The 15076-nt window shown below is 41.8% G+C and overlaps 1 protein-coding gene across 1 annotated transcript; it reads right to left on the bottom strand.

Moving 5' to 3' along the window:
• Positions 1-509: 509 nt before the first annotated feature.
• On the bottom strand, positions 510-14656 carry LOC109418512 (conserved oligomeric Golgi complex subunit 8). The gene is made up of 4 exons (XM_019692719.3): positions 14504-14656; positions 13961-14439; positions 13676-13889; positions 510-1837 (listed from the first exon to the last, which is right to left on the bottom strand). The coding sequence occupies exons 1-4, from the start codon at positions 14556-14558 to the stop codon at positions 759-761; spliced, it is 1827 nt and encodes a 608-aa protein (XP_019548264.3). The 5' UTR covers positions 14559-14656; the 3' UTR covers positions 510-758.
• Positions 14657-15076: the final 420 nt, after the last annotated feature.

Raw genomic sequence — 15076 nt, 5'->3', positions numbered from 1 at the left:
CAGGCAATTTGGCTGACAAAAACCCCCCATGACGAAGAGAACAAACCTGCCGATAATACCCATTGTCACCCTAGATCCTGTTAGTTAAATGATGTAGCTGGAGGATTGCTAAAAACCCAGAATTTAGATGTCTGGTATTAAGGCTACATTAACCCTTTATAAGGCCGAACAAACTAGAAGAGTTGTCAACGCATACTATTATGGAAATAATTATATACATGATTACATGTACAACACATTTTTTGTTTGAAAGAAACTTTTAAAAATCTAGGTGGCAATATAGTTGCCACTGCCCGGTTACCCCAAAAACGAGCTTTTGAGGTGGCAATATAGTTGACACTGCCTTATAAAGGGTTAAATCCATCTTGCCAGCACCACCCCCTGGGTCTCTTCAAAAGAAATACCACCTGCTTTTGATATGTTCTATAGAACATTTTCATTGTTATAGCAGAAAGTTTTCTTTGTCAAATGATATCGGATATGTCTAGCAGTAAATTGTCATGCTAAAACGTGTTTACTATCATTTATTATGTTGATTTTCATTAAACGCGAATAAATATTACACCTGCCAACACGCTCTATGATAGGTGAGCGAATTTAGAAATGAATGTCCTCAGATAAATTGTCTTTTTTACTCAAAATCATTATAATCGCACGTGCATTGTCTCTTATCCAGCTGACCTAACTAATCAAAATTTATCGCGCCATCCTGGATATCAGATAACAATAATCCACCCGCCTTAACCCACAAAAACTTATCACTGCCCGGGAATGTCTTGATTTGAACCGGCGCTTTCTTCGGCCGACGACGTCAACGTTTCGCCTATCTTATCGCCACTGCCCGACGGCCCTTCATCAGCTGATGGAGCAACCGGAATCGCCTGCATTGGAGTAGACGAAGCCGGTTGCTGCGACCCGCCAACGTTGATTTCACCTACCTGTTTGATAACGGATTCCATCTTGTCCGGCAGCAGGTACTCGATCGGTTCCAGGATTTTCCGCTGCCGGAAGTAGGTGATACCATGCTTCTGCAGCGTGAGCACGTTGATTCCCAGATGGTTGGCGATGGTCGCCGGCGGGAAGATCAGATGTATGCACCGCTGCAGATAGGGGATCAGATCGTACGCGAAGCACGAGCAAAAACGAATGAAGCATTCCCGCTCGGAGGCGGTGAAAGCTTGCTGCTCCTGGCGATAGAAGGACAGGATGTTTTTGCAAACGATCTCCAAGGACGCCTCGAGGATTTCGGTGACTGTGGGCGCAAGGGCAATCGGAGCACACAAGCGAAGCTCGTTGAACACTGTTAGGATCTCGTTACAATACAAGGCTAGGGGGGTAAAATCCAGCAGAGTCTCGGGAGGATGATTTCCTGTGTCGGATTTGTCGACCGATTTGGATCTCTTGATCGCCGTGGGGACCTTGTTGATCAAGGTGTACCTTTCGATTTCCTGCTCAAATTGACGGGTAACTTTCACCACCGTGGTTTGGAAGTTTTCCGAGATAACCTTGATGAACACGGGAGCAATAAGCGATCGGAAATCAACACCGACTCTACTGAAAGACAGTCCAAAGTACATGCACTGGCCAAGAATGGTATCGTATGAATTAATATCATTCGATGCGAGATCCTTCTCCAGTGTGTTGATGAAGTCCACAATTTGGTCGTGTAGCCAGCTGTGGAATATCTTGCTTCCATCGGCTGCATTGTGATCCGCCGATATGGTGGACAATCCGGAAACGGTGTCCTCATCTTCCGGAAAGATTGCACGATATTGGGTGATAATGTTGAACAGGTGCACTCTTGTCGCCTCAATAGTTTTCGTTAGATGAATATGAGCTAAAAGAGATATACATATAGTGAACCCAATGTAAATAACTAAACTAACAATTAGAATATTTCTAAAATATCGTCATTTTTTGTTAAGTTTTGTTTGCGTTAAAAATGTGACATAATTTCTTTAGCTGAGATTTGGACTTCCTTGTAATCATTAGCGTAGGTAGAGGTGGGGGGGGCCAGCTCCCCTCCAGAATCCGCCAGGCCCCCCCAGAAATTTTTCATGACTTTATATATGGAAAGAAGGAAAAATTTGAAAACCACTGTCGTGGTGACAAATATAGATCTATGATAGACATTTATTTGGTCTAATATGTGTTTAAATTGACAATTATTGGAGACTATTCTCAACATGTGACTCTTTACAAGATCATTGTTCTAAATGGTCTATGTAATTACATAGTTTTGTTTAGAAATATTATATAATCAGAATTACATAAAAAGCAATGCTTTGTACATCTTCTTTATTAAATCGCTGAGAAATTAAATTTAAATGATAATTTTCAGGAAATCTTTGATGGATATCTTTAAAAATCCTTGAATTTTCTAGCAGCATTACGTCAAAATATGGATAAGTGCTTCTTCTGGTTGAATTTGCAATGGAATTCCAACAAAAGTTTTTGTATTCCTAGTGAGAATAGATGTCACATAATAAGAAATGATTCATGTATCTGAAGCGTAAACGCGGGTGTATTCATTAAAACCATGCTGGAGGTGATTTCTAGTCGATCACTATTAATTTCTTTTATTTCGTGGGCCAGGGGTATTTGTGTTTCTATAAAACAATGCACAAATTCTAATGATCATTGAAGTTTTAATATATTTTAAAGCTGGTGCTGCAAGGGGTAATCTTGAAGGTATTCATGATTGGACTCCTTGAAGATTTCTCGGAGATAATTGTGAAAGTATTCCTGGATGACTTCTTTGGAGATTTTTTTGGCTTCTGTGTCCCTTTAAAATTATCTTAAAAAATTCTAATACAAATCGCTGGATGAATTCCTCTAGAAATTCTTCAAATTATTCAAAAAATCTACAAGTAATCTTAAAAAAAAACCCTGGGATGAATCTCTGAAAAAGATTATGAACGGATTACTGAAATTTTTGAACTAATCGCTGAATATTTTTTTGAAAAAATCCCGAGAGAAATTTCGGAAGAAATCATTATAGGAATTCTCGGAGCAATACCAGCAGGAATTCCTGGAGAAAGTTCTAAAAGTATACCTGGAGGAATCCCTGGATGAATTCAAAGAGCAATTATGCGAGAAATTTCAGGAAAAAAAATATCTAAAGAATCCGCATCAGAAAATTTTAGATGAATCCTTGGAGGAATTCCTGGATGCATTCTTGGAGGAATCCCTGGAGGAATTCTTCGAGAAATCACAGGAGGAATTCCAAGATGTATTTCTGGAGGAAATCCTAGAGAACCTTCTGGAAAAATTCCATGCGGAATCCCTGGAGAAGTTCCTGGACTAATGCCTGGAGCATTAGGTGATTTTTTTTATTATCGTACAAATTGTTACAAAGTTTCTGAAGGTTGCAATTTTTTTCTTTTTCCCCAGACATCACTACTTTGAAAAATCATAACTCAAGAACGAAGCATCGAAGACACAAATTTTGTGAAATCATAAGCAAATTTTCTCAGAAATTCCTAGATGGAAATCCTGGAGAAATTTCTGGACAAATTCCTGGTGGAATCCCTGGAGAAGTTCCTGGAGTAATGCCTGGAGCATTAGAGAAATTTCTGATGAAATTCCAAGATAAACTTTTAGAAGAATACTCAGAGTAATTTCTGGAGGAATTCTATGAGGAGTTTCTGGAGGAATTACTGGAGGATTCTTGCGAAAGAGTCCTTAGAGGAATCCCTGAAGGAATTTCTGGTATATTCCTAGAGGAATCCGTGAAATAACTCCTGGACGGATTTCTAGAGGAATCCCTGGAGTTGAAATTTATGGATTAATTCCTGGAGGAAGCCTGCAAGAATTTCCGAAAGAATCCCTTGGAAAAATACTATAGAATTTCCTGAAGAATCTCCTGAAAGAATATCTGATGCAATCTCTGAAGGATTTCCTGCAGAAATTCCTGGAGGAATGCTGTAGGAATTTCGGAAGAAATTCCTGGATCAATTTCTGAAGAAATTCCTGTAATAATTTCTGAAGAAGTACTTGGGGTAAATCTTGGTGGAATTCCTGGAGGAGTACCTGGAGAAATGCCTGGATAAAATCCTGAAGGAATAACTGGAATAATTCCTGGATAAATTCCCAGAGAAACTTCTGGGGGAATTTCTGAAGGAATCATTGGAGGATTTCCTGGAGGATTCCTGAAGAAATCCTTGGAAGAATTCCTAGAGAAATATCAGGAGGAATTCATGCAGTAACCCCTGGAGGAATTCTTGGAATAATTCCTGGAAAAACTGGAATAACTGGAATAATTCCTGGATAAATTCCCAGAGAAACTTCTGGGGGAATTTCTGAAGGAATCATTGGAGGATTTCCTGGAGGATTCCTGAAGAAATCCTTGGAAGAATTCCTAGAGAAATATCAGGAGGAATTCATGCAGTAACCCCTGGAGGAATTCTTGGAATAATTCCTGGAAAAACTACGGGATGAATTTCTGGAGGATTTTTTTTAAGGAGCCCCTCGATTTATTTTCTAGAGAAATAGCGGTAGTAATTTTTGAAGGAATTCCTATAGGGATTCCTGAAGGAATTCCTATATGAATTCCTGGATGACTCTCTGAAGGAATTCCTGTGGTTTTATGAAGAAATCTCTTAAGGAATTCCTAAAAAATTCTGAGAGAAATTCCTACAGAAATTCGTGGAAAAATCCCTGGGGGAATTCTTGGAAAGAACCCTGGAGGAATCCCTGAAACAAATTTCTGGAGGAACCTCAGGAGGAATTCCTGGAGGAACTTCCAGACAAGTTCCAGGTGGAATCCCGGGAAGAATTACTGGGCAAATCTCTATAGGAAATCTTGGGGAAATTCCGTGGAACTATTCATGGAAGAATTCCAGGAGGAATACCTAAATCAATTCCTTGAGGAATCCTTTAATGAATTCCTGGAAGAATCTCTAGAGGAATTCTGGAAGGAATCAATGGAGAAATTTCTGAAGAAATTCTGAGAGGAATTTCTGGTGGAGTTCCAGGAGAAATTTCCAGGGGAATTTCTGGAGTAATTCCAGGAGCTATTTCAGCAGGAATTTCTGGAAGAATTACTTGAAGAATCATCAGTGGAATTTCTGGAGAAATCCATGAAATAATTCCTGGAGGAATGTGTAGAGGAAACCGTGGAGAAGAAATCCCTTGATTAATTCTTGGAGGAAACACTGGAAGGATTTCTGGAGGAATTCCTCGGAGGATTCCTGAAAGAATTGCTGTACGAATTTCCGAAGAAATTCCTGGAGGAATTCCTGGATATATTCCTGAATGAATTCCCGGAAGTATTCCTGAAGAAATACCTGGGGTTATTCCTGGTGAAATTCGTGGTAGAACTCCTGGAGGAGTCCCTTGAGAAATGCCTGGATGAAATCCTGGAAGAATGCCAGGAGGAATACCTAGAATAATTCTTGAATAAATTCCGAAAAGAATTTCTGGGGAAATTTAAAAAAAATTTCTTGAGGATTTCCTGGAGGATTCCTGAAAAAATATTTGAAGGAATTCCTAGAGAAATCTCAGGAGGAATTCATGCAGGAATCCCAGGAAGAATTATTGGAATAATTCGTGGATAAACTCCGGGATGAATTCTTGAGGAAATTTCTTAATGAATCTCTGGAGGATTTTCTAGATAAATTCTTGGAGAAATTGCGGTAGTAATTTCTGAAGGAATGCCCGGAGGAACCCCTGGATAAATTCCTAGAGACATGCCTGTATTAATTCCTGGAGGAATCTCTCGAGAAATTTCTTAAGAAATCTCTGGAGGAAACCCTGGAGAATTTCCTTAAAGAATCCCTGGACTATTGCTTGGAGCAATCTCTGGATAAATTCTCAGATGAATTCCTGGTGGAGTTTTTAGAAGAATTCTGGGAGGGACCTCTAGAAGAACTCCCGGAGCAATCTCTAGATGAATTCCTAGAGAAATCCTGGGATGAGTCCATGGAGAAACTCCTTAGAGAAATTTCTAGAGAAATTCTCAGAAGAATCCCTGGGAAAGTTCTTGGAAAAATCCCTGGAGGAATCCCTGAAGCAATTTCTGGAGGAACCTCAGGAGGAATGCCTGGAAAGTTCTGGACAAATTCCTGCAGGAAGTTCTGGGAAGAATTTCTGGATTAATTAAGAAAGGAATCTTTGGGGAAATTCCGGGGAACTATCCCTGGAAGAACTCCTGTAGGAATTCTTGAATGAATTTCTGGAGGAATCTCGAGAGCAATCTGGAAGCAATAACTGGAGGAATTTCTGAAGAAATTCTAAGAGAAATATCTGAGGAAATTTCTGACGAAATTCGAAGAGAAATTTCTAGAGGAACTTTGGAGGAATTCCAGGAGAAATTGCGATAGTAATTTCTAAGGAAATTCCTATGGGAGTTCCTGGATCAATTCCTGGAGGACTTTCTGAAGAGATTCTTGGGGTAATTCTCAAGAAACCTCTTGAGGAATTCCTGGAGGCATCCTTAAAGAAATTTCTAGAGAATTACTTGGAAGAATCCCTGGGGGAACTCTTGGAAATAAACCTGGAGGAATCCCTGAAACAATTTCTGGAGGAACCTCAGGAGGAATTCCTGAACAAATCTCTATCAGGTATCAGGTATCAGTAGGTCGGCTCTAGAGGCACGTTCTCCTCCATTCGGGAAATTTGTGCCATCGCCATGAACACGAGCCTATTCATCATTTACCTGACGGAGAAGGGAAGGAAAAAGGATAGGACATGGGAAAGGACAGGTAAGGGAATAGGATCGTCATACTCGCAAAAGCGTACCACAATGGGTTCACATAGCGTCCTGAAAAGGACACTGTAATAACGCATAAGCGTACCACAATGGGTTCAAACAGCGCCCTGAGAAGGGCACTGTAATAACGCATAAAGCTTAAAGAAAGCCTGTAGCTCTTTACCACAGCGGGTCAAGAACAACAGAACGTCCTGAAGATTCAGGTTTCTGAAGTCAGTTTCACTTAATAAGTGTTTCCCGAGTATTCGGAAACGCAATTGCGCAAAAACTGGACAGTTACATATTAAATGATACGAAGTTCCATAATCGGATTCACAGCTATCACAGGCAAATGAATCAGCTTGCTGAATATTCGCCATGTGATAACTGAGTCGGCAGTGGCCAGTCAATGCTTTGACCAGCATGCTGCAATTCTGCTTTGACAGATTTGTTAGATACTTTGCCACCCCTAGAGATGGCTCAGTACAATACAATTTTGTTTGACGACATGACTCCGAACTATTCCAGTATTGTTTGTGCTGAGTGGAAGCCCAGGTGTCAATCTGAAGCTTTACCCAACACTTGGATACCGGAATAGCTGGCTCAGGGCCAATGAAGTCATGTGATGCTCCAGTGCGAGCTAACTCATCAGCCAATTCATTTCCAGCGATGGAAGAATGGCCAGGTACCCATACAAGGTGAACAGCGTTTGCTGAATTCAGCTCCTCGATTTGAGTTCGACAAGCGATAACTATCTTCGACCTGGAGTTGGCCGAAGCAAGTGCTTTAATAGCAGCCTGGCTATCTGAACAGAAGTATATTACTTTGCCCATTACGTGCTGCTGAAGTGCTGATTGCACTCCGCACATAAGAGCAAAGATTTCGGCCTGAAAAACGGTGCAGTGTCTACCAAGTGAATAAGACCGATACAGCCTTAGCTCACGAGAGTAAACACCAGCACCTGCTCGACCTTCGAGAAGGGAGCCATCAGTGTAACATACGATGCCGTCTGAAATACTTCTCTCCAGATAACCAGATGTCCACTCTTCCCGGGAAGGGAATTTCGTGGAAAATGTCCTATATGGAAAATTACAAGCAATTGTAAGATCACTTGGAGCAAGGACAACTTTGTCCCAATTCACCAAAAGTGGAAACAACGAGGTGTGTGTTGAACTGCGGTTCACAGGAGTTTCCTCTAGTAAACCGAGTACCCATAGACGGTAAGTGCAAGAAAGTGCTTCTTGTTTAAGATGAATGTGTAGTGGGGCAACGTCAAAGAGGACTTCGAGCGCTGCCGTGGGAGTTGAAGAGAACGCTCCAGACATCGCCATTAGGCACATCCTTTGGAGATGGCCTAATTTTGATTGGACCGTTCTCACTTCGCCCTTTTGCCACCACACAAGACATCCATAAGCCAATATTGGACGAACAACAGTTGTGTAAATCCATTTTTTTTTTGTCTTTATTATCGAGACTTTCAGCCCGAGGCTGGTTCGTCTCCGGAATTTGAGTCAAAACAAATAACATTTTGTGGTGTTTATTTGTGCTTACTTATTAACCGCTCAATTTTTTTTGCCTGTCTTCGGGACATCCGTTCTCGTTTATCGTTCCACGCTTTGATCTCTTCTGTAGTTGCAAGCTGGAAATCAAGCACCTCCAGATCGCTCTCGCTTTCGCTTTCCTGTTCTGCCTCCGGTTCCCCAATGTAGCTGCGGTTGCTCTGCATGTCATCATCAACGGTGATTATACTATCGCCGTCGTCGTCGCCTTCATTTACCGTCTCCGTTTTCTTTTTCTCCTGTGGCTGGTTATTGGAATCAGAGGAATGGGTAGACAATTGTCGTTTATCCGTCCTCTTTGCAATTTTTTCACCTTTGTTTAGCCGTTTGCGGGTACCAACATTCGCTGCGCCGGTGGTTACTGCCCCGTCCATTCCTGCGTCTCCATCATTGATTGATTTGATTTTTGTTGCTGGTGCTGGTTGTTGTTCCCCCTGCCGCTTGAGTACTACTTCACTTTGTTGTGCCCGTTTATTCGGGCAGGCCTTCTTAAGGTGGGTTTCAGATTTACACAAGTAACATTTCGGTTTCATACCATCGAAATATATCCGCCCTTTTCGACCGCAGAAGATGAGCGCTTCTGGGATCTCTTTTTTGATGTCCACGTACAAGCCCCGGACGCCGGAAAACATGTTTAGGCCACTGTCCGCTGGAAAGCGCTCACGCACAACACGTTTCACCGTGCCATACACTCCCAACACAGCAGACAACTCGGCATCAGTTACCTCCGGTGGAAGATCGAAAACTCGAATGTAGCGAGTATTACCTGCCGCCACCGACATTTGCACCATCACTCTTTCACCATTCGTGTAGTAGAACGGCAGCTCGCAGCTATTGTTCTCCAGAACAAACCTCATTGCGTCTTCGCAATTAAAGCGAATGAAGACTGCTTTTTCATCGGATATTTTATAGGCAGTATCCATCTTTGACCGATCACTTTCGAGAGTCTTCACAAAACGTGCCATGTCCACGATAGTTGGCTGGGCAGCATTTCCAGGAAATTGAAAGGCTAGTGTGTTTTTTATCACAATTTCTTTTTCCATTTCGACGTTGATTTCTCAACCGCGCGCCCGTTAACAAACGAAATCTAGTGACCGTTGAAGAGCGTAAAAAAGCACAACCGATCCCAACAAAAGTTAGCTGTCGACTCGTAAATCCATTTGATATACTTGGGTTTAAGACCCCAAGTTGTACCAAAGGTTCGCCGGCATTGCCCGAAGGCCATACAAGCTTTCTTGATTCTGAACTCAATGTGAGGTGTCCAGGAAAGCTTGGAATCAAGAATGACTCCAACGTACTTTACCTGTTCAGTCACATTGATTTCAGAATCAAAACAATAGATGTTTTACTCGGATTTACCGAAAGGCCATATTGGCGACACCAACCCTCAATTACCTGAAGAGCGTTTTGTATCAGGTCGAAAAGGGTGCTGATGCACATACCGACTAACAATGTTAGCACAGACAAACAGACACATTACTTCGAAGAAAATTGCTTCAAAAACATCGTTTGGCATCTCACTAGCACCCTCTATAATGCTCAATCCGAAGCATTCATTTGCAGGTGTTGTTTCCCTCGGCTCGATGTAACAATTTTGCAGGTGACGACTCCCCCGTGGCGTCATCGATTCATAAAACATGAATGAAGGTTCATGATTGAGTCATTTTATGTAAACATTGATCGGCGTCGCGTTCATTTCTCTCCAAAATTGAGAGGTGATGTAGGCACAGCAGCGCCACCATGACACATGCGAGCACAGTCCGAACCACACGTTATTTTCAAAATGACCGTTAAATCGTGCGATGATTTCGATTTGAGTAGTATGTCTGTTTGTCTGTGATGTTAGGTAGTCGTCGGCAAAACCATAAGTAGGAAAACCGCTATTATTGAGTTGCCTCAATAGCGTATCTGCTACGAGATTCCACAAAAGAGGTGATAAGACTCCCCCTTGGGGGCATCCACAAACACTCAATTTCCTAATCGCCGCTTGACGCAATGTCGAGAAGAGATGTCGGTTTTTGAGCATTTGGTGAATCCAATTGGAAATCATTGGAGATATACCGTGACCCCGTGCGGCTTCCAATATGGCATCGAAAGGCACGTTGTCAAAGGCACCCTCGATATCTAAGAAAACACCCAAGCAGGATTGCTTTTGAGCGAATGCCTTCTCGATATCGTAAACAACTTTGTGTAAAAGAGTCACAGTGGACTTACCAGATTGGTAGGCATGTTGGTTCACATGAAGAGGCACGTTGGCCAGATGAGCATCACGGATGTGATGATCCACAATGCGTTCTAAGCATTTCAGAAGAAAAGAGGTCAAACTGATAGGTCTGAAGCTCTTTGCTTCTTCATACGACGCGCGACCCACTTTCGGAATAAACTTCACAGTAATATCCCGCCAGGATTTGGGAATATACCCTGTAGCAAAACTGCAAACAAGTAGTTGTTTCAAAGTATGTTTGAAATGATCAAATCCCTTCTGAAGCAAAATAGGATAAATCCCATCTGCCCCAGGAGATTTGAAAGGAGCAAAGCTATTAAGTGCCCATTCAATCGATTCTAAAGTTATGATACTCCGAGCCGAAGCTAAAGAATCATAACTACAAGAAAAGACATCAGGTTCATCCGAAGATGTAATATCCACACATCCGGGGAAGTGTGTGCTGAATAAACATTCCAAAACTTCCTCATCAGAGGAAGTGAAATCACCATTTGGCAAACGAAGTTCGTTCACTTGAAAATCCTTAGATTTTGCAAGGATTTTGTTCAATCGACTGGCTTCACTCAGACTGGAAACATTTGTACAAAGGTTTTTCCAGCCGGATCGTTCAGCAGACCGACGAGCTTTCTGGTAGGCCTTGCGAGCCGACCTGAAAGCCTCCGATCCAGCCGAACGTCGTCTGTTCCAACTCTTTCTACATTGTTTCCTGAGCTTCGCCAGATCGGAGTTCCACCAAGGGGTTCCTCTTGTGGTCTTCACAGACCGCAGAAGGCAGGCTTCTTCAAAAGCTTCCATGATGAAGGCCGTTGTAGTATCAACGGCATCATCTAAATCACTTGGAGTGTCAATTGATGGTGCGTATCCATGAAATTTGGCTGCAACCAAATCGGTAAAGAGATCCCAGTTGGTTGACCGGGGATTCCTGAAACGCAAAGTTTGCGAAGTAACATTCACATGTTCAAACAAGAACTAGCGATGGTCAGATAAAGATTCTTCATCTGACACATGCCAATTGGTCAGCTCATGACTAATTCTGCTAGAGCAAAGCGTTATGTCTAACACTTCCTCTCTACCAGATACCATGAAGGTTGGGCGGTTGCCTATGTTAAGTAATCCAAGATCTGTACTACTTAAGTATTCCATCAAACTGGAGCCTCTCAAATTGATGTCTGAGCTGCCCCAGATTATATGGTGAGCATTAGCATCACTACCAACAATTAGCGGAAGGCCTTTTGAAGTGCAGTATGCAATGACTTGCTTGAAAGCATCCGTAGGGGATGGTTCATCATGCGGTAAATAAACCGAACAATAAACGTATTTCCTGTTGAGGTTTTCAACAGATACATCGACTGTGACAGCACATACATCTCTGGTAGTTAGTTCAGAGATGAGTGTAGCAACGATTGCGTTGTTGACAAGCACACATGCTCGAGGCATGACACGTGAGTTTGCCATTTCATTTTTACTGAAAGTAGCAAACACCGGATTCACAAGGTTTCCTAGATAGAAATTCCCCTTACGAAAGTAAGGTTCTTGGACTAACGCCACTTGGGCTGTACCATTTTGCATAAGTCTACAAAGATTGATCGTTGCTGTTCTTTTGTGCTGAAGATTGATCTGAGCTATCCTAACCGTAGCCACTACCCAAACTAGGCAAGATTAAACTCTTAACAATCACAGCACAAAAAAGAACAGCAACAATAAAGCCAGATCGGTATCGATTTGAGTGCGCCAAAGGCGAGGATGCACAGATTACACTGTGTAAAACGCATAATGCGAAACCATATAGGTGAAAATTTAAACTAATTAATAACATCTTCATAATCCCGCCCTTATTCAGCCTCAAGTATGAGATTTCTGAGAGAATTACAGGAGGAGTTTCTGATGAATTCTTAGAGGAAATACTGAAGAAACCGCTAAAATTCCTGAGGAAATTCTGAAATCCTGGATTAATTCCTGGAAGAGTTTCTGAAGAAATCCCAACAAGAGTTCTTGCAGGCATTTTTGAAATAATCCCGGAATTCGTTTTTGAAAGAATAACAGAAGAAATTTCCGATGAATCCCTGGGGGAACTCGAAGTAATTTCTGAAGAAACCCGATGAGCAATCCCGGAAGCAACCCCATGAGGAACTCTATGGAATCTCAGGAGAGCTTTCTTAGCGAATACCTGGAAGAATTTTTGTAGGAATATTCCTGGATAAAAAAATTAAGAAATCAATGTCTGCAGTAATTGTTGAAGGAACACTAGGATCCCTAAAAGGTTTTTTGTACAATTTTTTCAAACAATCACTGGAGTATTTTTTTAATAATCTCTAAGTAAAATTTTCTAAAATATTTTCTGGAATACATTCCTGCAGAAATACTTCGAATCATTCCAGATGTAATTATTGGAGCAATCTCTAGTGGAATTCTGGAAGGCATACATGGAGAAATCCCTGTAGAAATCTCTGAATACCTGCAGAAATACCTTAAAGGATCTCTGGAGAAATTCCTAAAGGAAACCTCGAAAAAAGCACTTGCTGGAAAAAGGAACAATTGCTGGAGGAACCTCTAAAGATATCCTAGGACAAATCCCGGAAAAAATGTCTAGTGGAATCCCTAGATGAATTCTTGATTGAATTTCTGGAAGAAGCCATGAAGGAATCACTAAAGCAAGCTATGGAAAAATAAATCTTGGAGGAATTGTTCGTACTCATATAGTTTACGAAACTATGAACAAATCTAAAACAGTCATTTTGATTACTCAAAACTACAATACCAATTTGCATATTCACATATCGGGCGCCCATCCCGCTTAAAATTCATCTCAAGTCAGCCTCGGCACGGGCTGCAGACAGGGGAGGGTTTTGGCCTAACGCCTCCCTAGGGCGACTCTAATGAGTTTAAAACATGCCCCGTGTCGAAACTTAATGGATCACTCCATTGCAAGGCACGCTAATACGTTACCAAACTGAGAACTCAAGTCAGCCGTTTTCATAAGTTACACGATTTTTTTTCGTTGCGTAATTTTTCTATGACGCCTAAAGACATCAACTGCATTAATATTGATTATAAAATTGAAATGCTGAATGAAAAGCACATTTATTTTTCTACTTCAAAAAAGGCTGACAAAAACGGGTCAAAAAGCTGACAAAATCGGGGGTAGACAAAATCGGGGGCTGAAAAAATCGGGTCCCCACTGTATAACAATCTGGAACTTACCATCATCTTGCGGGATCTTCGCCAACAACTCCTTGAACCAGGCAGTTCTAATTTGAAGAAATTTCAGCTTTAATTCGGCTGTCGTAAAAGCTTGCATCCTCCGCAGATAGCCAACGACCTGCAAACACTTCGGCAGCTGAAGATCGGTCCGCAACTGGGACAGCAGCTGCACCAACATAGTATGCCACGCGGCCTCCACGGCGGATCGAATGTTCTGTTGGAAGTAACAATGATAACAAATCAAACGATGGCCTTCTAATCAGTAATCACAGGTTCTGAGCTTACCGCGATGATCGGAATGTTTCCATGCTTACTACCAACTCGCTGAACATAGGCGGCCAATTCCAAGGCCTCCTCGTATTTACCCTCTCGAATACAAGTCTCCATCAACTGCGGAAGCTCCAAAATTTCCAACAGCTCGGCATTGCGCGTCAAGGTCAACGAGTTCAACCGCCGGGCACTATTGATATTGCTGGACGAATCCAAAAATCGCTGACAAGTTTCCGCGAAGTTTGGCAACTTTTTGCTCAAACTGTCTACCCGTTCCTCCGTCTGGACAAACTTCCGGTAGATTTCCCGGGAACATTCCGCTGTCTGAATGAACGTTTTGTAGTTGTTGACTGCCAACTCTTGGGTTTGCTCGACGTTCTGCTTGTTTTCGTCCTGCAATCGGATCTTTTCCTTCTTCAGCTGGTCCACCTTGTAGGAGCCGAGCTTGAACATGTAGTCCATCACTTCGGGCGCATTGTCGTTGTTCAGGATATCTGAAGACCAGGGAACATGCTTATTGGAATCGGTTAAATACAATAGATCAAGTATGTGAATTACCTTCATATTTATCAGGAAACACAAGTTTCAACACTTTTTCGTTTTCGTAATCCATAGTTTCCTCTTAAACGGTAATATCGCACCTACAGAAATGCCTGCAAAAGTCCCACTGTTTACGTTTTACCACTTTATGATGTGTAAAAGAACTGTCATTCAAAACCTGGTCTGAGTAAATAAAAATGCGTATATAAAATGCTATGTATTTACTACGTTGTTCCACACAAACAACCGTTAGTTCATTCATTTGCATCGGCCACGTTCATTCATCGGTACTTGCGTACCGCTACTTGCATCAAACAAAGTTGAAAGATTTGCCAAGGGGCGAGCCAAAGCAATAATTCGGCTCAAGTTGCATTCTCCTATTGGGGACTTTGAAAGTGATGATTTTGTTTGTGGTTTTCTATGAAAAAATGAAGGAGGGAAGAGTTTTTGCTTTTTTACACTCATACGCCCGTAAGAAACCCCGTAGGAAGTAAGAGTGTTTCCCGGCTTATCAACTTTCGTAGTCGCGAATTGATTGATGCACCTTCGGGAGTTTTATGTGTTTATGTTTATGTTTATGAGTTTATTCTG

The sequence above is a fragment of the Aedes albopictus genome, chromosome 3, assembly GCF_035046485.1.
Source record: "Aedes albopictus strain Foshan chromosome 3, AalbF5, whole genome shotgun sequence".
NCBI lineage: Eukaryota > Metazoa > Arthropoda > Insecta > Diptera > Culicidae > Aedes > Aedes albopictus.
Note: the sequence above shows the minus strand (reverse complement) of the source record. Positions and strands in the feature narration are given on the sequence as shown.

Bases quoted from the DNA above. Each gene is read 5' to 3' on its own strand.
- LOC109418512 (XM_019692719.3), bottom strand. From the start codon at position 14,558: ATGGATTACGAAAACGAAAAAGTGTTGAAACTTGTGTTTCCTGATAAA. The intron at 13,890-13,960 runs GTAAGCTCAGAA...TACTTCCAACAG, and splicing joins GAAACATTCCGATCATCGCG to AACATTCGATCCGCCGTGGA. The intron at 1,838-13,675 runs GTAAGTTCCAGA...TATCTCTTTTAG, and splicing joins GAAGATCCCGCAAGATGATG to CTCATATTCATCTAACGAAA.